The sequence below is a fragment of the Petaurus breviceps genome, unplaced genomic scaffold, assembly GCF_028583685.1.
Source record: "Petaurus breviceps papuanus isolate PSGF00001 unplaced genomic scaffold, PetGlider_PUasm1.0 90897, whole genome shotgun sequence".
Lineage (NCBI taxonomy): Eukaryota > Metazoa > Chordata > Mammalia > Diprotodontia > Petauridae > Petaurus > Petaurus breviceps.
In genome coordinates this window covers 1,356,729-1,383,927 of record NW_027187374.1, presented here as the reverse complement: position 1 = coordinate 1,383,927, position 27,199 = coordinate 1,356,729, and the positions used below count along the sequence as shown (strand labels likewise).

Below are 27,199 nucleotides of genomic sequence, written 5' to 3'. Positions count from 1 at the left end.
AAAACAAGTGGGTGGTGGATTCCTTTAGTGTGGAGTAGGGAGCAGAGCCAAGATGGCAGAGTAGAAAGAGTGTGGAATAGACTTCTTGAAGTTCGAAGGAAGAATATCAAGAGCAGTGAAAAAAAATCTGCTAATCATTGCTATGAAGCAATGGGCAAGACAATATAAAGATTCTTTTTCATTCCAGGATATACCAAAGCCATTGTTAGAAGTCCAAGGGAGCTTCTATGATCTAGGCATCTTCATCAGATTATAAAACATTCATCCCCCAAAAAGTCTGGAGGATTTAACTTCCCATGGAGCTGGAATTCTTGTCCCAAATGAAGGAATAAGTCAGATAAGTATTATGAGAAGTAGAATTATTTTGGAATTTTAAAAATTCCCAAAAGGAGACTAACTACTCCAACATATTACATAATGCCACATATCATGTCTTCTGAAAGATGGAGACAAAGATAAACATGTTTCAATAACCTGGAAACTCATTTAATTTAAACCTGAAAACCCGTGCATTATAATCAAGGCTACCCACTTAGAAAAATGGACTCTTCAACAAACAGTACATTTATTCCATTGTTGGTTCATGATGAAAAATTAAAGATGTATCAAAATCTTATAAATTCAACACCAAAATTGTATAAAAACAAGTGACTACAGCAAAAAGGAATCTTTTAAGAGTTTTTTCTTAACGTCTAAACTTGCATGGTTTATTACATGTCAAAAAAATGTAATTATTTTGTTCCAGTTAATTTGCACATCATTGTGGCATACTTATCTGTATTTGCATTATAGCCCTTCCTCCATTCCCAATACAAGGTTAAGTTCTTTGAGGGCAAAGACTACTGTCTCTTTTTATCTTTGTTTTTCCCAGTACCTAGAACAGTGTCTCCAACACAAATGCTCACTGTTTAAGTGAATATAAATTTAAAATTCCCTCCTAATCCAATGAGACTTTTCCCAGTATGACAAAAGCCAGACATATGAACTCATCAGGAGAGATGTGATTTTGAATCATCTAACACTTAATTAGATAGGGCAAGTCATTTCATCTTTTGGAATCCCAGTTTCTCTATCTTCAAAACAGTAGTAATATTTTACTACCTAACTTAACTGGTTGCATGAAATAAAAAATATTCTTAGCCCCTTACTGTATAACATCAGAGAAGGCCAAATCACTTAGCATCTCTCCTTACTTGTACCATACTATTATCCACTGGCAAGTAAGTAAAAAATTTAAAAATTATTTACTGAGTCTATTGTTAGATATTGTGGGAGACACAAAAATGAACTCATGTTCTTTACCCTCAAATAATTAACAATAAAGCTAAGCTACATATGTATCTAAGGCTCTTTCTAGTTTTATAATTTCAAGGGAGAAACGAAACACATCTACATGCAAATAATACTGTAATGCCTTACACTTAGTTAATGGAACTGTAGGGTTACCCAGAACTCTTCATTCCTTCCTTTTGAAAACCTGTCTGCTGCTCCCTTACTGCTCTTTAGTTCCCCCTTGGGGAGAAGAGCAGAAATAAAAGATACAATTTAGCTAACATCCCTCTGCTGTGGTCAATCTATATAGTTGCTGTTTGTCAGAGCAGTATATACTATAGACACCAGGAAGTCTTCCAATCCCAAATTCCAACAACATCAAGCTAATATGGGGAGTTAGGTGATTATCAACAGCTGCTTTAAGATGAGAGATAGATTATAAAAAGACAAACAGGGTCAACCACTAAAGTTGAGTATATGAAAATTTGGATTTTTACAAATAAAACTTAAGGTGGAGTCAAGATGGCAGAAAAGAAATAGGACTTCCCCACTCCCACCTCCTCCAATTTATGTAAAAAATTACTCTAAACAAACTTTGGAGCTACAGAACCCACAAAATGACAGAAAGAAGCTAACTTCCCGCTGAGGACAGCCCAGCAGCTAAGCGAGAAGGGGCCAGCCCAGAGCTCTGGGAGCCAACCCCAGCCCTGCTCCAGCCAGAGGTAGCCTCAGGGTGGCCACAACCAGCCACCAGCTGGAGGGACTTCAGATCACCAGCAGCTGTGGCAGTTTCCAGAATTATCAACCCACAGACGCTAAGGACAAAGGAAGAGGTCAGTGCAGTTTGGACTTTGGGAACCAGGATTTTGGGAGTGCAATTGGCCTTTACAGCCTGGAGGGAGAAGCAGCTGAGGCACAGTGGCCAAGTAGCCGCCACCATATGGTTACTTCAGAGCTCCTAGCCTGCAGATTGTAGGGGGACCAAGCAACCAATCGGAGGGGCAATCATTCTTGCTTTAACCTGCTTGGATCTGGACCACGGTCAGGGTGGAGGTCCTGGGATGCATGACCAGAGTGTGTAGAGGCTTCAGATAGGGCACCCAAATAATAGCTCCAGCAAATGTGAAAAACAAAGCTCCCCTTTCTGGCAGCAGAGTCTACTGTGGCAAAAAGCTCAAAAGTTAAGTAACTGAGTGGCAACATGAGCAAGCAAAGGAAGCAAAGCAAGCACAGCAACCTGACATTAGACTCCTATTTTGGGGACAAAAAGGATCAAAGCATGGAACAGGAGGAAGACAGTGAAGTCAGAACTCCTGCACCAAAAGCTTCCAAGAAAAATAAGAGCTGGTTACAGGCCATAGAGGACCTTAAAAAGGATTTTGAAAACCAAATAAGGGAAGTGGAGGAAAACTTGGGAAGAGAAATGAGAATGATGCAAGAAAATTATGAAATGAGAGTCAACAACCTGACTGAAGAAAATAACACCTGAAAAAATAGACTAACTTAAATGGCAAAAGAGGGCCAAAAAGGCAATGAGAAGAATGCCTCAAAAAGCCAAATTTGCAAGATGGGAAAAGAATCTCAAAAGTTCACTGAAGAGAATCAATCCTCCAGAATTAGATTGGAGAAAATGGAAGCCAGTGACTTTATGAGAAATCAAGATATTATTAAATAGATCCAAACAAATGAAAAAATAGAAGGCAATGTGAAATATCACACTGGAAAAACCACTGACCTGGAAAATATATCCAGGAGAGATAATTTAAAAATTATTGGACTACCTGAAAGCCATGATCAAAAAAAGAACCTAGAAATCATCCTTCAAAAAATTCTCAAGGAAAACTGCCCTGATGTTTTAGAACCAGAAGGAAAAATATAAGTTGAAAGAATCCACCCATCACCTCCTGAAAAAGGTCCCAAAAAGAAAACTCCTAGGAATATTATAGCCAGGTTCCAGAGTTCCCAGATCAAGGAGAAAATATTACAAGCATCCAGGAAGAAAAAATTTCAATATTGTGGAAACACAATCAGGATAACCCAGGATCTGGAAGCTTCTACACTAAGGGAACGAGGGGCTTGGAATATGATATTCCAGAGGTCAAAGGAGCTGGGATTAAAACGAAGAGTCACCTACTCAGCAAAACTGAGTATCATGTTTCAGGGGAAAATATGGTCATTCAGTGGAATGGAGGACTTGCAAGCATTCTTGATAAAAAAACCAGAGTTGAATAGAAATTTTGATATTCAGATACAAGAAGCAAAAGAAGCACGAGAAAGTAAAAAGGAAAAAGAAATCATAAGGAACTTATCAAAGTTGAACTATTTTTATTCCTACATGGAAAAAACAATAATTGTAACTTATGAAACTTTTCTCAGTATGAGAATAGTTTAAAAGAATAGAAATGTACATGTGTGTGTATATACATATATATGTGTATGTATGTATTACATTTATATGTGTCTATATAGGAGGGTATACGAATACATATGTACAGGTATACATAAATAGAAGGCCAATTTAATAGGGATGATACTTAAAAGGTAAAATTAAGAGGTTAAAGAGAAATATAACGATAGGAGATGGGGAGAGACAGAAGGGGGTAAATTATCTCACATAGAAGAGGCGAGGGAAAACTGTTACAATGGAGGGGGAAAACAGGAAGGCAAAAGGGAATGGTCAACCTTACTCTCACTGAATTTGGCTTAGGGAGGGAATGATATATACACACTAAATAGGGTATCTCACCCTACAGGAGAGTAGGGGGGAAGGGGATGAGAAGGGGGTATGATGGAAGAGAGGGCAGGCTGGGGGGTTGGGGCCTTCCTGTTTTCCCCTTCCATTGAAGGACTTGACCCTCGCCTATTAAAGAACAAGTGGGGGGGGGGGGGGGGGGGGGGGAGGAGACCTAGAAGGGAGGGAAGGGGGGGGGGGGGAGGTTGAAAGCACCCACTTTTGAAAAGGGACACGATCAAAGTAGAGAATAGAACAAGTGGGGGGTGGGATAGGATGGAGGGAAATATAGTCAGTATTCCCCAATATTTCCACTATGGAAATATTTTGCATAGCTATCCATGTACAACCTACACTGAATTGCTTATTTTCCCAGTAAGGGTGGGTGATGAGGGAGCAAGGGAAAGAATCTCAAATTCAAAGTTTTAAAATAAAATGTTTAAATATACATGATATTATTATTATTATTTTACATGTAACTGGGAAATAAGATATACAGGCACTGGGGCATAGATATCAATCTTGCCCTACTGGAAAGTCAGAGGCAGCATGGGGGAAGATATGGGAGAGAACAGATTGGGGGAGGAGATATTCAGTGGGATCGCTGTTTTGGGGTGGTGGGTAGGGGAAAAATGGGGAGAAAGTTTGTAACTCAAAATCTTGTAGAAATGAATGATGTAAACTAAAAAAGAAAAAAGAAAGAAAAAAAACAAATAAAATTAAAAATAAGCTCATAAGATTTTTAGCTAATATGTATATAGTACTTAAGGTCTACAAAGTGTTTTATATATATTATATCTCATTTGAGCCTCTAAAAAAACCCTATAAGGTAGACATATTGCCTCTATTTTTATAGATGAGGAAAATGAGACTCAGAAAGGTTAAATGGCTTGCTCAAGATGATTTGAAGTATGATTCAAACTCAAATCCCTCCTGACTACTCATGTACTTTCCAGTTCATCTTGCTGCCTCCTATGCTCATATTTTATGCTATTTAATATTTTTCAGATGGGCCAATTATTTAATTCACTTTATGAAAGTCTGAATTGTTAGCTGAACACAAATGCATGTTTGCTGCTAATTTTGTAAGTATTTTATTTTAAAAATTAATTTTACTGATATATTTTGTTTTAAACATGACCAAATTTTCTGCCAATATCCCTGTCCTTTCCCTCTCCCAGAGACATCCTATATTATAAGTAATATTCATTATAGAAAAAAAAGAACTAAAAAAAATATTTAAAAGTGATCTTAAAAAAATCTGAAAATACATGCAATGTTCTATATTCATGGCCCTTCTACCTCTGCAAAGGAATAGGGTAGGAATATCTCACATTCCTTCTTTAGGGCTATGCTTATTCTTGCAATTTTACAACATTCGCTTTTAATTTTTTTTTGTGATAGTTCCTCCCATTTATGTTTATGTATCACATTTATTTATCCATTCCCTAATCTATACAACTTTGTGGCGTACTATGAAGAAAACTAAATTTAGAGTCCCAATATTTGGTCCTGAATCCAAACCCTCTTCCCTGCTATGTGATCATGAGTGGGTGCGTCATTACACCCACCTGAGCTTCAGTTTCCTCACCTAAAGTATGATGGTAATCATACTTTTATTACCTATCTCACAGGGAATTGTGAGGAAAGTGCTTTTTTAAAACTAAGGCATGAAAGAAAAGTTATCATAATTTAGATTTGCCTGGTCCATATTTTCCTAAAACTATTTCGGATGATCCAACCCGAAATTCTCCCCTATTTTGTGATCCTATCTACCTTTAAAATACATAAAGAAAATGTTCTTTTGACAAAAAAAAAAAAAAAACCTCTTAATCTCTGAATTAGTCAAACTTATATAATGAGTGCTTTGCTCTGGGATTTCACTGTCTGATGGTATGAATCATTTTATAATAGAATTTACTGACCTTTCATCCCATTCATTTCTCTTTAACACCTCAAAGGACTGGTTCAGAAGCAGGCGCATTAGCTTTGATACAAAAGAAAAATTAGTAAAAGAGAAATATAAACATAAGCTTTACCACAAAAATAAAAAAAGCTGGGTAGTCATCACCATGTGATTAGGATATCTATCTGATAGTTCCAACATTCCCAGTGTTAAAAGTTTTAAGGTCATGGTCAGATATGAAATTCTCCTTGTAACCAACACTGTAACAAAGGCAACAAGTTATCACTTTTCTTTTTTGGAGGGAGGCTGGCTCCTCTTAAAGTTTGGGGAAGACACTTCTCGTAAGTCTTTTTGCCCATCATCTAAACTCAACCAACATGCTTAGGCAACTTTTTTCCTGACCAGGGCTCATACCTGGTACCAGGATACTTAAACTGCTTCTACAATTGCCTTTTACAATGAATTTTATGCATTCACTTTTTCCATTTCATGCTATGTGGTCAACCACCAGAGGCTCCTAGATTAGAGCAGAACACATCGATTCTGGTCACATTATCCCAGCAAGAAGAATCCAATTTCTTTTTAAAAAATTTTTTATTCATTTTAAATTAAAGTTCTAAATGAGAAAAGAAAAACAAAAGAACACTTCCATGTACACAGCAGAACACAAGATTTAATAAAAAACAATACATTTCCATTTCACAAAAACCTATAAAATAACCACTACATGTTGTTTACTAAACTACCCAGGCTCTTCTTTGCTTCCTTCTAGGTTTTCATTTGTTCTCTGCCATGCATTTTGCTTTATTTTTTTCCTCTTCTCTCCCCTCTCCAAAGAAGGCTACAATTAAAAGCGGACACACACACCTACACACACCTATAAACATACACAAATATATATTTATATACATATATGTAAACCCATATTATATGCATTTCCACTTCTGATCTCTTTCTCTGGAAGTGGATATTTCTTCATAGATTCAAGTCTTTCCATGTTTTTCTAAATAAACCAGCTCATCATTTCCTAGACCACAGCAGTATTTCAACACAATCACATCCTGAGAGACAGTCTATGAAAGTTTTTCCCCTTTCTGCATCCTTTCTATTCTTGGCTACACTGGTTTTATTTATAGAAGAAATTTTTAACTTAAAATAATCAAAATTATCCATTTTATGCTTCGACAATGATCTTGCCTTATAATATATAGTTTATGGTCTGATACTGCTGAATCTCCTTCCTTTACATCTTTTTTCCCTGGTGTCTTTAAAATTCCTGACCTTTTGTTCTTCCAAATGAACTCTGTTACTATTTTTTCTAGCTCAGTAAAATATTTTTTTAGTAATTTAATTTGGATGGCACTGAACAAATAGATTAGGTAAGAAACATTCAGTTTCAAAGCACAGGTCATACTTCCCTAGAGTCAGAACAGCTATAAGCCACATCCCCTTTCTTTTCTCAGCAATCACTATTAAAGCTAAATAACAACTATGAAGCAGCAAACTAGGGAGCAAAAATTTCTCTCTAACACAAATATGGCCCAGCCAGCTTAGAATGGGGAATGCATATGAGGAAATGTCTTACCATGTAGAATTTATCCAGGCGCAATCTGTCTATTCCATTCCACTCACGGTTCATGGTTTGCCAAAAAGTCTGAACAAACAGGTGCTCTATATAGGAGAAAAAAGATTTCCAAGTCTTAACATTAATGATTATCAATAATCTGTAAAATAAAAGATACAAAATAGTTTGATAATGTATTGACAAATCATGACTTCAGAAGACTGATGATCACTGAATTCATGATTGAGGCTTAGAACAAGAAACACATTTTCAAACATGGTCAATGCGCTGATTTGTTTTGCTTGACTAGACTGATTTATTACAAGAGAAGGCTGAGAATAAGCAGAGAATCATTTGGAAGTGACACTTATGTGAAAAAGAGAACATAAAAAACAATTTTTATAAAAAGGTGAACAGTCTACAATCCTGGTTTATTCATTAATTTTTTATTATCTTGTGACTTTTGATATGTTTTCCTAAACATGAAATAAACTTTAATAAAGGAGTAATATGATGGAGAGTGGGAAAGAAAACACAATGAATTTTATCAATAACAAAACCTCCCTATGATACAGAAGTCAATCAAAATTTCAAAGATTGATAACTCTTCCATTAAATTCTTTAAAATGCCTATTTCAGCTTATGACGACTGTCTAGGACACAAGTTAAAAAAACCCAAACGGAATATTCTATCCTTCCAATGATAAAATTGACTAGGACTTACATTAGTATCTCTAGTTCACCTTGTTTGGTACTTATACTTCATGCTTTTATATACAGATACCTAAAGCCATAGGTTTTATTGGTGTATTCTTTCTTAGATTTTTGTCTCTTTAAATCACTCAATATCTCTACTGCTAAATCTTTTCCCTACACTGTAGTTAGTCTTAACGGCATCTAGTTTGGTAGATAGATAAAGCAGTTTTCCTTTTTCCCATCTCTTATCTTTTTAGTTTAAAGCATTGTTAATTAGATTCTTAAAATATCAAGGAAATATGTGTTTTACTAGCCCTTCTAACAGCACATCATTCCTATACCGTAAGCCATGATCCAGAAAGCCAAACTTAATCTGGAGACACCATCTTATTAACCAGGTGTGTTCATTTCCCAAATTTACCTCTCTTCCCAAGTCTGTATGTATTTAACTCACAGCAATAATGAAAACACCAAGTGGTTCCTTAAGATGCCCTTCAGTTTCTTGCCCAGACCTTCAAAATCTTTAGCAATACTTTCTGTATTCCTTCCACAAGGTCATAGGATTACAAATCTAGGGCAGGGGCTCTTAACCCTTCTTTGTCATGGCCAGTCTGGTGAGACTTATAGACACTATCACAAAATAATGTTTTTAAATGCACAGGTTTACAAATTTTAAAATTATATTAAAATAAAGATGTATATGGGGCGGCCAGGTAGCACAGCGAGTAAGAGCACCAGCTCCACTGTCGAGATGACTTGTGGATCGAATCCGGGCTCAGACACTTAGCACCCACCCAGAAACACCTGGCCATGTAACCTTGAGCAAGTTACTTAACTCCAATTGCTTAGGGGCAGCCAGGTGGCTCAGTGAGTAAGAGCATGGGCTCCAGTGTCGGGATGACCTGGGTTCAAATCCGGGCTCAGATACTTAGCACCACACCCAGAAATTACTGGCCGTGTAACCTCGAGCAAGTTACTTAACCCTGATTGCTCAAAAAAAAAAAAAAAAAAGATGTATTTTTTTAAAGTACTTAAGTTTCCAGACCCTAAAATTCAACCACAGGCCATGGACCCCAGGTTAAGAACCCTGATGTAGAGCCAGTAGAGACCTCAGAGGATATCTTATCCAACTCTTATTTTACATTTGAAAAAAATGAAGCCCAAGGAAGTTAAGTGACTTGCCAATATTATTCAGTCCCATATAACTTAATAAAAAATAAGTTGCATTTATACTTGTTAAGTCTTGAGAGGTAATTCCATCATGTTCTGAATGGTTATTGCAAGAAATAAAGCAATATTACTGCTAAAATCAAGCTGACAAAAAAACCCAAACCTACATCAAGTATCAACCACCACTATTCAGCTCTTTTTAATTACTGAATTCTGTTCTTATTTTTACAAAAACTTTTTTTTCTCAAAAATATTTTACCCCCTTCCCCTGTAAATAAAGAAGAAAAAAGACAAAAAGCAGTTCACATAATACTCCAAGCAAAATTCCACTGATTCTCACAAGGGAGTATAAGGTTACCAAAAAAACAGAGACAAAAGCATTTGGGAGGCCTAGGCAAAGTTTAAAAATGATCTTCCTTGTGTTATTGTCTATTGGAAATTTTAATTCTTCATTATAAATGCATGCAACTTGACATACTACAATATACTTACATCCCACAGAGAACCTAATATTTTGGCATTTAAAAAAATGTACAACAGTAACAGCAACATTCTGGGATGATCAACTATGAATGACTTAGCTCTTCTCTGCAATAGAACTATATGAGACAATTCCAAAGGACTAATGAGGGAAAAGGCTCTCCAGATCCAGACAGAGAACTGATGGAGTCTGAATACAGGTCAAAGCATACTATTTTCACTTTATTTTTTTTTACATGATTTTTTTTTATCTGTTCCTTCTTTCACAACATTACTATAAAAATGCTTTACATGATTGCACATATATATAAGATTACTTACTGATTTAGGGAGGGGGGAAGAAGGAGGGAGAAAATTTAGAACTCAAGATTTTTTTTAAATGAATGTTAAGGGGCAGTTTAGGTGGCACAGTGGATAGAGCACTGGCCTGGAGTCATAAGAACTCAAGTTCAAATCCAGCTTCAGACACTGGACACTTACTAGCTATGTGATCCTGGGCAAGTCACTTAAACCTGAATGCCTTGCCAAAACAAAAAACAACAAAAAAAAGAATGTTAAAAATTGTCTTTACATATAATTAGAAAAAGTAAAATACCATTTTTAAAAATTTACATATATAAGAGGCAATATTAAAAACTGTCTCTTGGGGGAGGCTAGGTGGTGCAGCGAGTAGAGCATTGGCCCCAGAGTCAGGAGGACCCGAGTTCGGTTCCAGCCTCAGACACTTAACACCTACACAAAAATACTAGCCATGTAACCTTGGGCAAGTTACTTAACCCCAATTGCCCTCCAAAAAGCAAAACCAAAAAACAAACAAAAAAAAACCCGTCTCTCATTGCCCAAGTCAGTGGTTTCAAACCCAAATGGAAACAGACACCAAACCTTGCTCTAGGATCCCTGCAGGTGGCACACTGACTTAGAACAACATATGTTAACACTATCTATATTCTATTGCATTTTTATTTTGTTAAATATTTCCCAATTACATTTTAATTTGGCGTGTTGCTGGTTGAATGCCCCAGGTACTCAATTACTTTGATTATACCCAAGTCCTGGTTCTAGTTATCAGTAGCTGTGGTCTTTGACTACTACACATACCTAAGGAGAACTGAGGTAAAACTAGTATTTTCTGTGGCAATAGTGTATCACCAGCTAACACCTTACTAAAAAGTAATATTCTTTTATAGCATTAATGCTTAAACAACAGACTCTGGTGACAAAAGTATTAGGATTTCAATGGCAATTAGCCATGTAGCAATTAAACATGAAAAAAGAAGCAGTAGAAACAAATGGAATTTTCAGATAGACTAAAATTCCACTGGCCTCTGAGATATTCTGCTGGTTCTGGCTGAGTCCTTTAGGTAAGAGGGAATCTATGACATAGTTGTATTGATTGACACAACTTGCAGAAGTCAGTTATTGATTGATTGATTAGTTCTGATGTACAAAGGTCTAAACTCAGCATTTAAAATTTTTTTTTTTTGGTTTATTTTTTGGAGGGGGGGGAGGCAGGGCAATTGGGGTTAAGTGACTTGCCCATGGTCACATGGCTTATTAAGTGTTAAGCATCTGAGGCTGGATTTGAACTCATGTCCTCCTGATTCCAGGGCCGGTGCTCTATTCGCTGCATCACCTACCTGCCCCTAAAATACATCTTAAATAAGGCCACAACATACTTACGGGTTTCTGTGTTCTGAAAAACATGAATGAGCTGGGAAATTGTATTTCCAAGTTCTTCCTGTGCAAGAAACAAAAAAAAAAATTTCCTGGTCACTACATGAATGTGGCTATAATGAATAAAAAAAGTAACTGCATACTACGTGACAAGCACTGTGCACAGAATCAGTTCCTGTTCTCAAGGAGCTCACATTTTAAGTGGAAGAGATATGTCAAAAAGGAGTTTAGTTACAGGGAAGATGGAAAGGCCTAGCAATCCCAAGGAATCCTTGCGTTACATTAATAAGTCAGATGACAGTGCCTGGGGGTCTGCAGGAAGAAAGGGAGAAGGAATGGAGACTGAGATAAGAAGGAAATAATGGAGAAAGGAAGGAGGGATGGAGAGAGGGAAAGACAGAGGTAAAGAAGAAAGGAAAGGGACAAGCATTTTAAAAGAGCCAACTATGTGACCTATCTGTACAAAAATATTTATAAGCAGCTCTTTGTGGTGGAAAAAAATTGGAAACCGAACGGATGTCCATCAATTGCGGAAAGACTAAGCAAGTTATGGTATATGAATGTACTGTGTGTAGTGCTATAAAAAACGATGAAGAAGTTCGTTTCAGAAAAACCTGAGAATTAATGAGTTGATGCAAGTGAACAGAACCAGAAGAATATTGTACACAGTAATATTGTAATGTGACAGCAGTATTGTAGTGATGATCAACTATGAAAGACTTACACTTATAAATACAATGCTTTTTGACAATTCCAAAAGATTTTTGATAAAAACTATCTATCTCCAAAGAGAATGAATTAATGAGCTCTGAGTGCAGATTGAAGCATTTTTTAAACTTTATTTTTCTTGCCTTTATTTTTTGTAACATAGCTAATGCAGAAACAACAGGTTTTGCATGTTATGTTTTCACATGCATGAAGAGCACCATATTTCTTGCCTTCTCAATGGGTGTGGAAGGGAGAGAATTTGGAACTAATAATAAAAATATTTTTAAGGACTTGTGATATAACAGGCACTGTGCTAAGCACTTTACATACATCTCATTTAATACACACAACAACCCTAGAAGGTAGGTGAATTATAAGTCTCATTTTACAGTTGAGAAAACGAAGGTAAATAGAGGGTTTGGTTTTTTTTTAAGCGATTTGCCCAAGATCACACTGCTAGCTAAGTGTCTGAGGCCTAATTTGAAGCCAGGTCCTCTTGATTACAGGTCCAGAGCTATTAGCTACTATAGCACTTAGCTAGCAAAGTGTAGAAACAAGGCAGATGGTAAGGTCTGGAATACCCTAATATGCTGATGGCAAAGTCTGTTCGTTTTCTAGCTCACCAGAAGGAATAGATCTGGTGACTTGTACCTCACCTAATTCATGTGAACACTCAAGCAGCCTAGATGGGTTCTCAGAAGAAACCTATGCTGGGGAAGAGGCAAAGGTAGAAGTCAAATGGGTTTCTTTCCTTTGTTCCTGGTTATCAGCAGGTGTACATATATTCAAGACAACATTCCCACATGATTCTGTTTTCCAGGTCATCCATTTTTGCCATGAGATGCCTTACATTTTCTTTTATTTTTTTCAATCTTTTGAATGTCTTAATATTTCTTGTTGTCTAATGGAGTCACTAACTTCTATTTGGTCCATTCTAACTTTCAGGGTTTTTTCCTTGGGTAAAGTCTTATACCTCTTGTGCCAAGCTATTGATACTTTCCCCATGTATTTCTTTCATACCTCTCAATGCTTTTCAAATTTTCTTCCTCTAGTACTCTCACTTCATTTAATTTAAAATTTTTTAAATTCCTTTTTTAAAAACACTTACTTCATCCAGGAATTCTAGATGGACCTGTGCTGAAGTTGTGGCACAAGAAAGAATTCAAGTAACAAGAAAGACACAAAAATCACATGAGATTTAGCAGACAGCACTTAAAAGGAGCAAAAGGTTTGAAATAAAATACCCCAGAAGGCAAAAGACACAGTCTTACAACCAAGGATAAGTGACTCAGAAAAACCTCAGTGAAATCCTATAGGAAAAAAAGAACCTTCAATGAAACTGAGGACTTCTAAGAAATACTTCTAAGTATACCTAAGCTGTGTAGAAATTATGAAATACAGGGTGGAGTCAAGATGGCAGAGTAGAAACAGGACATCCATGCAGCTCTAGCTGCCACCACCTCCAATTCATGTAAAGGGGAATCTGAACAAACTTTGGAGCTACAGAACCCACAAAATGACACAAAGAAGCTAACCTCCGGCTGAGGACAGCCCAGTAGAAATCGGCCAGCACAACACTCTGGGAGCCAGAGGTTTTAGCCCCAGGGCGGACTGACCAACCATCGGCTGGAGGGACTCCAGATCACCAGCAGCTGTGGCGATCCAGAATTATCAACACATAGATGCTAAGGACAAAGTGAGAGGTCAGTACAGAGAGGACTCTGGGATCCAGTAGTTGGGAGTGAGTCAGCTTTTGCCCCCGGAGCAAGAAGCCGCTGAGGGCTGCAGCATAGCCACTGCCACATGGCAGCTTCAGCTCCTGGCCTGAAGACTGTAGGGGGACCAAGCGACCAGTCTGAGGGGTAATCACTCTTGCTTTAACCTGCTTGGATCTGAATTGCAGTCTAGGGTGGAGGTACTGGGGTGTGTGACCACCTTACCAGAGCATGTGGAGGCCTCAGAGGGCACCCAACTAATACCTCCTGCAGCTCAGAAAGCCCCAGCATTTGGTACGAACCTCCCCGATCTGGTAGCAGAGTCCTGCTGTGGCAAAAAGCCCAAGTCAAGTAATTGAGTGGCAACATGACCAGGCAAAGGAAGCAAAGCAAACAGAAGAATCCAACATTAGACTCCTATTTTGGGGACAAAAAGGAGCAAAGCATGGAACAGGAGGAAGACAGTGAAGTCAGAACTCCTGTACCAAAAGCTTCAAAGGAAAATACGAGCTGGTTACAGGCCATAGAGGACCTTAAGAAGCATATAAGAGAAGTGGAGGAAAAATTGGGAAAACAAATGAGAACGATGCAAGAAAATTACAATATGAGAGTCAACAGTCTGACTGAGGAAAATCATACCTTAAAAAATAGACTAACTCAAATGGCAAGAGGCTCAAAAAGACAATGAGGAGAAGAATACCTTAAAAGGCCAAATTTGCAAGATGAAAAAAGAATCTCAAAAGCTCACTGAAGAGAATCAATCCTTCAGAATTAGATTGGAAAAAATGGAAGCTAGTGACTTTATGAGAAATCAAGATACTGTTAAACAGATCCAAACAAATGAAAAAGTAGAAGGCAATGTGAAATATCTCATGGGAAAAACCACTGACCTGAAAAACAGATCCAGGAGAGATAATTTAAAAATTACTGGACTACCTGAAAGCCATGATCAAAGAAAGAACCTAGAAAGCATCCTCCAAGAAATTCTCAAGGAAAACTGCCCTGATGTTTTAGAACCAGAGGGCAAAACAGAGGTTGAAAGAATCCACTGATCACCTCCTGAAAAAGAGCCCAAAAAGAAAACCCCTAGGAATATTATAGCCAGATTTTGAAATTCCCAGATTAAGGGGAGAATATTACAAGCAGCCAGTTAGAAATAATATGAATATTGTGGAAACACAATCAGGATAACTCAGGATCTGGCAGCTTCTACATTGAGGGATTGAAGGGCTTGGAATATGATATTCCAGAGGTCAAAGGAGCTGGGATTAAAACCAAGAATCACCTATCCAGCAAAACTGAATATCATGTTTCAGGGGAAAATATGGTCATTCAGTGGAATGGAGGACTTTCAAGCATTAATGATGAAAAAAACAGAGTTGAATAGAAAATTTGACATTCAGATACAAGAAGGGAAGCATGAGAAAGTAAACAGGAAAAAGAAATCATAAGGAACTTATCAAAGTTGAACTATTTTTATTCCTTCATGGAAAAACGATAATTGTAACTTATGAAACTTTTCTCAGTATGAGAGTAGTTGAAGAGAATATTAATAAATAAACAAATAAATGTCTATATCAGAGGATATACGGGCATATGAATACATATGTGAATGTGTATATATATGTTTACAGGTATACATAGATAGTGGGCACAGGACCAAATTAATAGGAAGGGATGATACTTAAAAGGTGAAATTAAAAGGTGAGAGGAATATAATGAGAGGAGATGGGGAGAGACAGAATGGGGCAAACTATCTCATATAGAAGAGGCAAGGGAAAATGGGTACAGTGATGGGGAAGAATTGGAAGGCAAAAGGGAATGGTCAACCTTATTCTCATTGAATTTGGCTTGGGGAGGGAATGAAATACACACTAAATAGGGTATCTCACTCTACAGGAGAGTAGGGGGGAGGGGATGTGAGGGGGGATGATAGAAGGGAGGGCAGGCTGGGAAGTTGGGAACACCCACTTTTGAAAAGGGACAGGATCAAAGTAGAGAATAGAACAAGTGGGAGGTGGGATAGGAGGGAGGGAAATTTAGTCAGTCTTTTACAATATATCTACTATGTTAATGTTTTGCATTAGCTACACATGTACAATCTATACTGAACTGCTTGTCTTCCCAGTAAGGGTGGGAGACAAAGGAGGAAGGGAGTGAATCTGGAATTCAAAGTTTTAACATCAAATGTTTAAAAAAATATACATATATTATATAAATATACATACACACATATTATACACACACACACATACACACATATATACTATTATTAATACTATTTTACATGTAATTGGGAAATAAGATATACAGGCACTGGGGCATAGAGATCCACCATGCCCTCCTGGAAAAGTCGAAGGGGGTATGGGAGAAGATATGGGAGAGAGCAGATTGGAGGAGGGTATAGCCTGTGGGACTGCTATTTTGGGGCGGTGGGTAGGGGAAAAACGGGGAGAAAATCTGTAACTCAAAATCTGGAAGTGAATGATGTAAATCAGAAGTTAATAAAGCATTTGAAAAATGAAAAAAAAAAGAGAAATTCCAGATTTCAAAGTATTCTACAGAGCAGTAATATTGAAAAAAAATCTGGTACTGGCTAAATGATGGTGGATCAGTGGAATAAATTAGGTACACAATACACAGTAGTAAGAGACCAAAGTAATCTCATGTTTGGCAAACACCAAGATTTATCCCTTTGGGGAAAGGACTCAATTTCACAAACTTTTCTGGGAAACTGGAAAACAATTTGGAAGAAGTTATGCACAGACCAACATTTCACATAGTATACTAAGATAAGGTTCAAATAGATAAATTATTTAGACATAAAAGGTAGTATCATAAGCAAATTAGGAGAGCATAGAAAAATGTACCTTTCAGATCTATGAATAAGGGAGGAGTTTATGACTAAAAAAGAGAGTGGGAATTATGGGAAGTAAAACAGATAATTTTGATTACATGAAATTTTAAAACTTGCACAGCCAAAACTAATACAGACAAAATTAGAAGGAAAACAAGAAAAAGTGTGGGGGTGGTAGAGGATTTTCAGCAAGTTTCTCTGATAAAGGCCTCAATTCTCAACTATACAGGGAATTAAGTGAAATGTATAAAAATAACAGCCATTCCCCAGTTGATAAATGGTCAAAATATATGAAAAGGCAGTTTTTTTAAGAAATCAAAGCTATCCATAATCACATGAAAAAATGCTCTAAATCACTACTGATTAAAGAAATGCAAAATAAAATGATTCTGAAATACTGCCACACCTATCAAATTGGCTAATATGACAGAAAAGGAAAATAACAAATGCTGGAGGGAATGTGGGAAAATTGGGACATTAATACCCTGTTGGAGTTGTGAAAGAGTCCAACCATTCTGGAGAACAATTTGGGAATTATAGCCAGAGTGCTATAAAACTGTGCATACTCTTTGACCAAAGGATATCACTAGGTCTGCACTCCAAAACAATCAAAGAAAAGGGAAAAGGACCTATTTGTAAAAAATATTTACAGATATTTTGTTGTGGCAAAGAATTGGAAACTGAAGTGATGTCCATCAATTTCAGAATAGCTGAACAAGTTGTGGTATATAATTGTGAAGGAATATTATTGTACTATATAAATGATGAGTACTATATAAATGATACTTTTGGAAAAACTTAGGAAGACTTACAGGAATCATGCAAAATGAAGAGGGGTAGAACCAAGAGAACATTGTAAGACTTAGCTACTCTGATCAATACAATGACAGAAGACAATCTTTTCTGGAGGGCAATTGGGATTAAGTGACTTGCCCAAAGTCACCTGGCTAGTAAGTGTGTCAAGTGTCTGAGGCCAAATTTGAGCTCAAGCCCTCCTGACTCCAAGGCTGGTGCTCTATTCAATGGGCCACCCCAACAGAAGACAATTCTAAAAGACCCATGATGAAAAATGCTATACTCCTCCAGTGAGAGAACTGATGAACTCTGTAAACTAAAACATACTTTTAAAAAATATCTTTATTTTTATTGTTTTAAGTTTTTTTTTTTTGCAATGTGGCTAATATGGAAATGTTTTGCATAACTTCCCATGTATCACTGAAATCAAATTTCTCAAAAAGGGAAGGGGTGGAAGGAAGAGAATTTGAAACTCAAATTCAAAATTATGGAAGAAAGAATTAGAAAGTGAATTAACAACTTGGCAATACAGACACAAAACCTTGCCAAGGCAACAAACTCCCTAAAAATTAGAATGGTTCCATGAGGCAACAAGAAATTGTAAGGATAGAGCACCAGCCCTGGAATCAGGAGGACCTGAGTTCAGATTCAGCCTCATACACTTAGTAGCTATGTGACCCTGGACAAGTCACTTAACTCTGACTGCCCCCCATCCCCACAATACACAAGAAATTGTAAAACTAAGTCAAAAGGTTGAAAAAGCAGAAGAAAGCATAAGGTATCTCTCATAGCAAAAACAATTAACCTGGAAAGCAGCTCAAAGAGAATTAAACTACCTGAATACCATGACCAAAAAAGAGCCTAGACATCTCACTAGAAAAAATATTTAAAAACCTGTAGATTTCTTAGAAGCATAGAGCAAAATGGAAATAGATTCACCTCCTAAAAGAAATCCAAGATGAAAACTCAGGAATGTTATAGTCAAAATTGAGCTTCCAAGTGAAAGAAAAAAAAAAATACTGCAAGCAGACAGAAAAAATCCAAATACAAAGTCACAGTCAGGATCACACATAATTAAGAAGTCACTACTACAAAGGAACAAAGAAATTGGAATACTATATTCCAGAAGACAAAAAATTTATGTTTACAATAAAAAATTAATTAATAAAACTGAATACAATCCCCCCAGGGGAACAAATGGACCTTTAATGAAAATTTCATTTTGAAGATTTAATGGAGAATTAATAATGAAGATTTCCAAGTATTTCTGATGAAAATACCAGAACTTTGTGAAGTTCAAACACAGGAGTGAGAGAAACATAAAAAGACAAATATGCACGAACAATAACTGAACAAGAATAAATGGCTTACATTTAAATATGAGGCTATGACACATGTCACCTCTGAAATCTTATCATAATCAGGGATCACAGAGGGAGCACTGGGAGTGGTTCAATTATGTGATGATCTTATGAACAGAAAGAGAGGAGAACAGGTATATGCTGGGGTGGTGGGAAAGTTGAGGAGGGAAGGAAGGTTATGGAAAATTATGCCATATAATCAGAATGCACAAATAAGAGTTTTATGAACAAATGTTGAATGAAGTAACAGAACTAGGAATGTATACAACAATGCTAAAAATATAACAGTGAAAGAATCTGGAACTCCGATCAATGTAATGAGCAAAAAGTTTCCAAAGATTTAATGATAAAACATGCTATCTTTCCCTTGATAGAGAGGTAAAAGACTCAGAGTATAGAACGAGATGGCCACAGAATGGCCAATATGGACACTTGTTTTTCTTGACTACGAATTTGTAACAAGATCTTATTTTCCCTTCATTCTAAAGGGAAAGGTTGGGAAAAGGCAGAGAAGGTAGATTTTTGTTGATTGAAAAAATATATATAATTTTTTAAACACCTAGAAGAGAATGAAAGGAAGTTCAAAAGAAATACAAGGAAGCAGAGAAACATAAAACAGGATGAATTTATTACATACTTTAAACAAATTCAAGCTTAAGATATTTGCAGTTTCATATTCCATCTTTTTTGTTTTTCATATTCATTTGTTGGTGCTTGTCATGTGCAGAATAACCATATATATTTGTGAGACAGAGTGAGAGTGTGTGAGTGTGTGTGTGTGTATCTACAGAGTGAAACCAAAGCATATTAATTAGTGTTAAGTTGAAGAGAAACATCTGTGGACCTGGGATAGTACTGTTTCAGTGGTACCTGGAGGGAGGCTGTTTGTATCAGGCTCAAGGCAATACTGAAAAGCAGAAAAGATTTCTTTGTACCTTTCCATCTCCCTTTCGGTACTGTTGTCCCCTACTTCGAGCTCAATGTAAGCTAAGCCCCACCATTGTTATTCTTCCTCCCACCTTTCCCCTAAAGTGATACATGTTCCAAATTGATCAATGGTATAATGGAAAAGTATTAGAAGACCCAAGTTCTGATGTTTATGACCTATGTGACCTTGAGCAAGTGACTTAACCTTCCTGGGCCTCAGTTCCTTCTTCTATAAAACAAGAAAGTTGAAACTAATTCTATAAGATTATTCTAAAAAATACCAGTCACTCCAGATATATAGAAAACCAATGATGCTGACAATTCTGGTCCAATTTCTCTCCCTGCATTAACATTAATTATTGATCACCCTGGAGAGTCCATCCTAGACAGATCCTTCTATGAATAGTGGCAGACTCCTTCCAAATTTCTTTATTCAATCCAAACTATGAAATCGTATCTCACCTGTAGGAGAGGTTTGTCTTGCATCCACATACAGTAGAAAAGCCCTTTCCATATTTTTAGCAATTCTTCATGACTGAAACCACCTAAACAAAAACAAAAAAGACACTTTAATTTCATTGGTCCAAACTTTCACTCATATATATACACATGTGTACATGTTGTGAGTACATGTGTTCACACACACCCAAAATTAAGAAATGGCTATAACATAATGAGGACTCAGAGGCACTACAAAAGTAACAGTTGCTAAACTGTTGTAAATACTGTGTTCACAAAAGAAAACATCAGGGTTTTTAAATGTCGGTTTCCTAGACATCTAGATGGCATAGTGAATTGAGTGTTAGACTAGGAGTCAAAGACCTAAATTTGAACCTGACTTTAGCTGCTTTATTAATTCTGTTACCCTAGGTAAGTCACTTAACTTCTTAGCCCTCAGTTTTTTCCTCTGTAAAATGAAAATTAACAATCTACCTCACATAATCAAATGAGATAATGCGTCTATCTGGAAACTTTAAGCAATATAAATTTTTACTATTATCTCTTGTTTACAAATGAATAATTCATTAGAGAATGATTTTCATACTCCTCACTCCAAGCTGATTCCAAATTCATTCTGAATACAAATTCAAGGTTTTTTCCCTTAGAATAATCAGCAATATCTACATTATACATAGCAGAATGGCCTTAATACTAGAATGACAGAAAAGCCCCTTTGCATTTGGGATAGTTCAAATTCAACTGAATTCAAGTTCAATTCAAACATTAAGTATTTATTACTCGAAAAGCATTTTGCTAGGTACCAGCATACAAAGACAAAATGTTCCCTAGAGAGATTATAGTCTTTTGAGGAGGATACAATGCGTACATAGATAAATGTAACATAAAGCAGGCCAAAGACTGACTAGTACTCTAGGAAAATCTGATGAGGGACTGAACACTAAGAGTTGGGAAAGATTTCATAAAAGAGGTAGGTGGCTTCTAAGCTAAAACTTGGTAGAGACTTTAAAAAAATGCATCCATGGTACTCTCTTCTGTGTGACTATCACTATCCTCCCTCTTCACCCCAACTCTGAAAGACAAAATTGAGGTGAAAGTGCATTGCATTCATAAGGAAACAAGACACAGAGAAAGAGCTAGAGATGGAGAGAGAAAGTATTAAGTGCTTTCTATGTGCAGCATACTGTGTTAAGCTTGTGGATAAAAACACAAACCCAAAACAATCTCTGACCTCTAGGAGCTTACATTTTAATGCAGGTATGCAACACACAAAAGGGAGCAAAAGTTGGAAGTAAAAGCTCAGCAGCACAGTTTGCAGCTGGTGGTTAGGAAGTAAGATAAAAAGGCTTGGTTCTGGGCAAAATAAATCAAAAACCTAATTATCAGGGCTCATGGTGCCACATGAAAAAAAGTGCTCCAAAAAATTAATGATTAGATTATGATTAATGATTAGATTAATGATTGACTAGCAAAAATAACAAAAAAGGAAAATGACAATTGCTGGAAGGGCCATGGAAAGACAGCTAAACTAACGTATTGGTGATGAACCCGTAAATTAATTCCACCATTCTGGAAAGCAATTTAGACCTATATCCTCAAAGTCAAAAATGTGTGCATGCCCTCTAACCCAGGGATACCACCACTATACCCTAAGGAGATCAAGCCACTATATCCTAAGGAGATCAAGGACAAACGGAATATAGTTATACTTTGTTGTTCTAAAGAACTGGAAACCAAGGTGGGTTCACATCAACTTGGGAATGACTAAACAAAATTATGGTTTATGAATGGAATGAATTACTGTAGCAGAAGCAATGACCACTTGAAGGAGGTGACAGCTGAGCTGAGTTGAGGAAGCTAAGCATTTCAATAGGCAGAGGTGAGAAGGTAAACTATTATAGGTATTGAGACTTATAAGCCTGCGGGAAAGAAAAAGACTATCATAAGAAACTCTAGCCCCTGATTTATTTTCAGAAAAGTAAACAAAAAGGGAAAAGGCAGCAGCTAGGAAATAAAGAAGCAGGAACCAGTCTCCCCCACACCCTAGGCCACTCCTAGGTTTGCCTGGACAAACATAGCTTGTGGGTCATGTATTTTTTCTGAAAGTCACCATTTTCTGCTCTTCCAGGTCGGGAGTGAAGCAAATCTTTAACCTACCTCATCCCGATTCCTTCCCTTCAGTCTGAAATCCAAGGGAGAAAAATAAGAAAAGAAAACTCAAGGGAGGCTCAGTCCATACTCTCTGATGGCCTGAAGAGGATGGTACAAGACCAACATTAAGTGGATCTGATATCAGAGAATGTGGTTTTAAACCTGACCTCTGGTACACACTATTTTTTGGTGTGACCTTAGCAAAGCCATAATCTTGGGGCAGCGGAGTGGCACAGTGAATACAGCACCGGCCCTGGAGTCAAGAGGTCCTGAGTTCAAATTCAGCCTCAGATACTTGACACTTACTAGCTATGTGACCTTGGGCAAGTCACTTAACCCCAATAGCTTTCCCCTCTCCAAAACAAACAAAAAAAGCCACAATCTTCTTGTTCCTCAAGTTATGAAGCTATGAAAACACTGCCAAGTATGTTGGAAAAAGCTCCATTTGCAGGGGACCAGAGGAATTCCCCTGTCTTTTCAGCAAAGGCTAGAAGTAATGCCTAACCTGCATCCATGGCAAATTTCATGTGCTGTAAATCTCCACAGACTGACCAGAAGGGAGAGAGAAGTGTCTCACTGAATTAGAGAAACCTCCCTAATCACCTCTCTAATTAAGTGTTTTCTGGGACATCCCATAAAACTGGGGTGTGGCATACATTGTTCCATATGCCCAATTCTGTAGCTACCTGGGGATGTTGGAGAGGTTCAAACAAGCATCCATTAGATACAATTCTTGAATGCCAGTCTGGGATTATGTCCCAAACAAAGGTCGTTAGGTTTAAGATACATGGTACCTTAATAATAATACAAGCAGCCTCTTCCCTCTTCTTACACTGCCACCACTCTGTGCAGGTCCTCATGACCTCAAGATTGAATTACTGCAATAGTCAGTCAGTTAGTTGGCCAGTCAACAAATATTTATTAAGCACGTATTAGGTGTAAAACACAGATACAAAGGAAGATGGCCCTCAAGAAACCCACATTCCTTATGGAAGAGACAACATGCCAACAACTATGTAACATATAAAACAACAGGGATAGCCTTCTCCCTCCTCTTCTCACCTGAAAGTGATCTTTCAGGAGTATAGGTGTCACCTGCACATCATACACCCCTTAGGGAATAAAATCCAGTGGCACTCTATTATCTCTAAGATGAAATATGAAACACTCTCTTTGTCTTTAAAGCCCTCCATAACCTTGCCCCCATACCTTACTCCCCCAAATTAAATACTCCACAATCCAGCAACAATTGCTTCTCTACTGTTCCTCACCCCCCCACTGGAATTTTCAATGGCTGTGTCTCCTGCTTAAAATTCTCTTATTGTCTGTTTCCTGGACTGCCTTGAAGTCCCAGCTAAAATCGCTGCTGTGTGACTCTGGGCAAGTCACTTAACACATCTGCCTCAGTTTCTTCATCTGTAAAACTAGGATAACAGCACCTGCCTCTCTTGAGTTATGAGGATAAAAATAAGATATTTGTAAAGAATCTTTGCAAACCATAAAGTGATACAAATGCTAGCTTTTATCATTATTTTCATCATCAACATGATCACAAGAATCCTATCTTGATTATTCTAAATGCTATTTGCTCCTCTGGGCTTGTTTTTCACACCCCTTTCTTTGAATCCACAGCACTTAGTACTTAGGCCTGGCACAGGGTAGGCTTAATAGCTGGCTTGCTGACTATGTTATTATTTCCAATTTATCCTGTATCTATCTTGTTTGTACATAGCTGTTTGCATGTTGTATGTCCTACTCCCTAAGACTAAAAACTTCTTGAGAGCAAGGTGTTTTTTGCCATTCATTGTATTCTGAAGAACAAGTGCCTGGCACAGAGTAGGGGCTTAATAAATGTTTAGTGACTGATTCATTGACTGCCATTTTATGAATCTTCTTTAGTAAATCACATTTTTCCCCTTTAGAAGACCCTTAAAATAACAAAAATAATGAATAATTAATGAAACAATAATAACCCATTTTTATCTTGCTAGCCTGTGACTCCACAACCTCTATTTTGAAAAATGGGCAAAAGAGCAGGAGGTAAAATGCCCTGGGGGTCTATCGATAAGATCCTCGCCTCATAGACTAGAAAGAGAAAGAACAATGATTGGAAAAGGGAAGTCAGAAGACTAGGGTTCTAATCCTGCCTCAGTTGATCCGTAACTAAGGACTAAGGAAAAGTCACATTGCCCTACGAGGTCTCCGCAAGCAACAGGCGTGGATGGGACTGAATCTTTACAATAACAGCCTAAGGATCTTAGTCACACCGCTCAGAAAAACCCCAAGCCTGGTCTGGGACGGTAACCTCGGGTCCCCCCGAGTTCCCCCCTTCCCCGGGAACTCTCGCCCCCTCCCCGCAGTTACGGGCTCCACGTGGACGACTTGGGCGTTCTTCCCGTCAGCTCCGACACCAGCCCCCTCCCCTGCCCCACTGCCTTCCCCCTTCACACTCCCCCTCCTCCGACCACCGAGCTCCCACGGCTCCCTCCGCCACGACGGCTACCCCCAAATGCCCTTCGCCTCCCCCCGCAGCGACCCGGGCCACGTGCCGCCGCTACTCAGCCCTCTGGGGGCCCCACCTGAGGCGGATCCAGTCTTGGCGCGGATGTACCTCCGGAGCTTCCTCACCGCACGGTCTCGGGTCGTCTTCTCGTTGCCGGCCAGCCGCTGCGCTAGCTGAATTTCAGAAAGAAGCGCCGGTGCTGGAGACATGATGGACACGAAGAGCCGCGGAGATGAGGCGCAACGAAGAGAGGTCGGCACGGTGATGACGTCACAGCGACCTAGGCGCGGAGTCACGTGGGAAAGGGAGAGCGCCACCTCTAGGGCGGCCTCGGAAACGTGGAACTGCTCCCCCGGGAGAAGGGTGACCTCCAAAGGCCAATTCCTTACTCAGTTTACGAGTCACCTCTTGTGCTAATTTGCTACATTTGACCCGTTAGAGAGGATTACAATCTGTATTTCTGAGCACCATTCTCACTTTTCCAAGCGCAGCAGCTTCGTTCATTCCAAGACAGCTACAGTCGGGTTAGCAAGACTGGAGCGCGGCTTCCATGGCATCCCCGGCATCCCCAGGCTCTCCCTCCGCTTTGTGTCGGTTTTAGAGACTGCCTTCATGCTGGTTGAATTGAACTGGCCAGTAAATCCACACTAAAGGATTGCTTTCAGAAGGGCTTAGCGCTGCTTTCAGCTCAGTAAAATCTCACATTATCAACCACTACAAGTTTCAAAGGGTTTATTAAATTGCATCTCTCAGAGATCCTCATGATCACAGATCATAGATTTTGAAATACTAACACATTTATACCTCTTCTTCAAGCCACACTTATCTATTGAGGAATAACTTTGATATGTATATATACATGTACACATGTATGTGTGTAAGTATATCTTATACAGGGGAACTAGGTGGTTCAGTGGTTAGAGTGATGGACCTGGAGTCAGGAAGACTCATCTTCTGGACTTCAAATCTGGTCTCAGATACTTAGTTGCTATGGGACCCTGAGCAAGTCACTTCACCCTTGTTTGCCTCAGTTTCCTCCTCTGTAAAATGAGCTGGAGAAAGAAATGGCAAACCACTACAGTATCTTTGCCAAGAAAATCCCAAATTGGGTCACAAAGAATCGGATATGACTGAAATGACTGAATACATATCTTATAGATAAATACATGCATATACAGTTTTCAAGGGAATTGCAAAAAAGAATGCTCAAAATCACTAATAATAAGAGAAATACAGTTCTGATGACAACCAAGATAGTAGAGAACAGGAAGCAACCCAGCTGAACTCTCCCAACATTACCTGCCAAACCACTTTAAAATGTTGCATCCAATCAAATTTTGGAGCAGCAGAGCCAACAAAAGGTCATGATGAGACTTTTTCTTCTTGCCTAAAACAACTTAAGAGGTCAGTAGGAGAGGTTTGTGACTCCTGGGTGGAGGCCTGCCTTGAGGGAATGCCCAGAAGTGATAAAAAGATTGGAGGACTGGTCAGAAAGAAATTAGAAGAAACGCTTTATGGATGCTGGGTGCAGCTGGCAGTGAGTGGTAATTCTATTGCCCGTACACAGTTCTAGGTTGCAGTTCCTAGGTAAAGAGGAGCACTCATGGTCTTCCACAAGGGAATAGGGGCCCTTGCTACAATTCCAGCACCAAAAAGAGCATTAGCACTTATAGCCGCAGGGGAGCAGGGACCCTTCCTAGGTACAGATCAGAGCCGGAATCAGGAGAACAATGGCCACGCCTCTCCTCCCATCACACCACCACAGAAACACTGAAAACTTACATACTCTGGAACTAGTTCTGAAAACAGCAGCACAAAAAAAGCCTGAAGCTTGGGACAGTGCTTCCCCACCAAGCAAAGTCCAACATTAACACAAAGTTCAAATCAAGAAATAGGATGGAGGCAGCTAGGTGACTCAATGAACTCCAGCACCAGCCCTAGAGTTAGGAGGACCTGAGTTCAAATATGGTCTCAGGCATTTAACATGGAAAAAAGAAAAAAACTAGCCATGTGACCTTGGGCAAGTCACTTAACTCCAATTGCCCTACCTTTCCCCCTCTCCCCCAAAAAGAGGATAAAAAATGCACAAACAGAAAAAACAACCAACCCACAAACCTTGACTATGAAAAGCTACTATAGTAGTAGGGGAAACCAAGATACAAACTCAGAAGACAACAATGTGTGAGAATAGCTACAACCAGAGCCTCAAAGAAAAATGCTATTTGGATCA

The 27,199-nt window shown here is 38.3% G+C and overlaps 1 protein-coding gene across 1 annotated transcript in view; it reads right to left on the bottom strand.

Annotated features, from left to right (window-relative positions):
* The window catches only part of RRP1 (ribosomal RNA processing 1), a 60,934-nt gene extending 35,673 nt beyond the window's left edge, over positions 1-25,261 (bottom strand). Inside the window, exons 1-5 of the mRNA XM_069074838.1 lie at positions 25,046-25,261; positions 20,319-20,401; positions 11,500-11,557; positions 7,495-7,580; positions 5,929-5,990 (exon numbers count right to left, since the gene is read on the bottom strand). Coding sequence (XP_068930939.1) covers positions 5,929-5,990; positions 7,495-7,580; positions 11,500-11,557; positions 20,319-20,401; positions 25,046-25,178 — 422 coding nt within the window. The 5' untranslated portion in view covers positions 25,179-25,261. The remainder of the gene's footprint in view (positions 1-5,928; positions 5,991-7,494; positions 7,581-11,499; positions 11,558-20,318; positions 20,402-25,045) is intronic.
* Between the last annotated feature and the right edge of the window lie 1,938 nt (positions 25,262-27,199).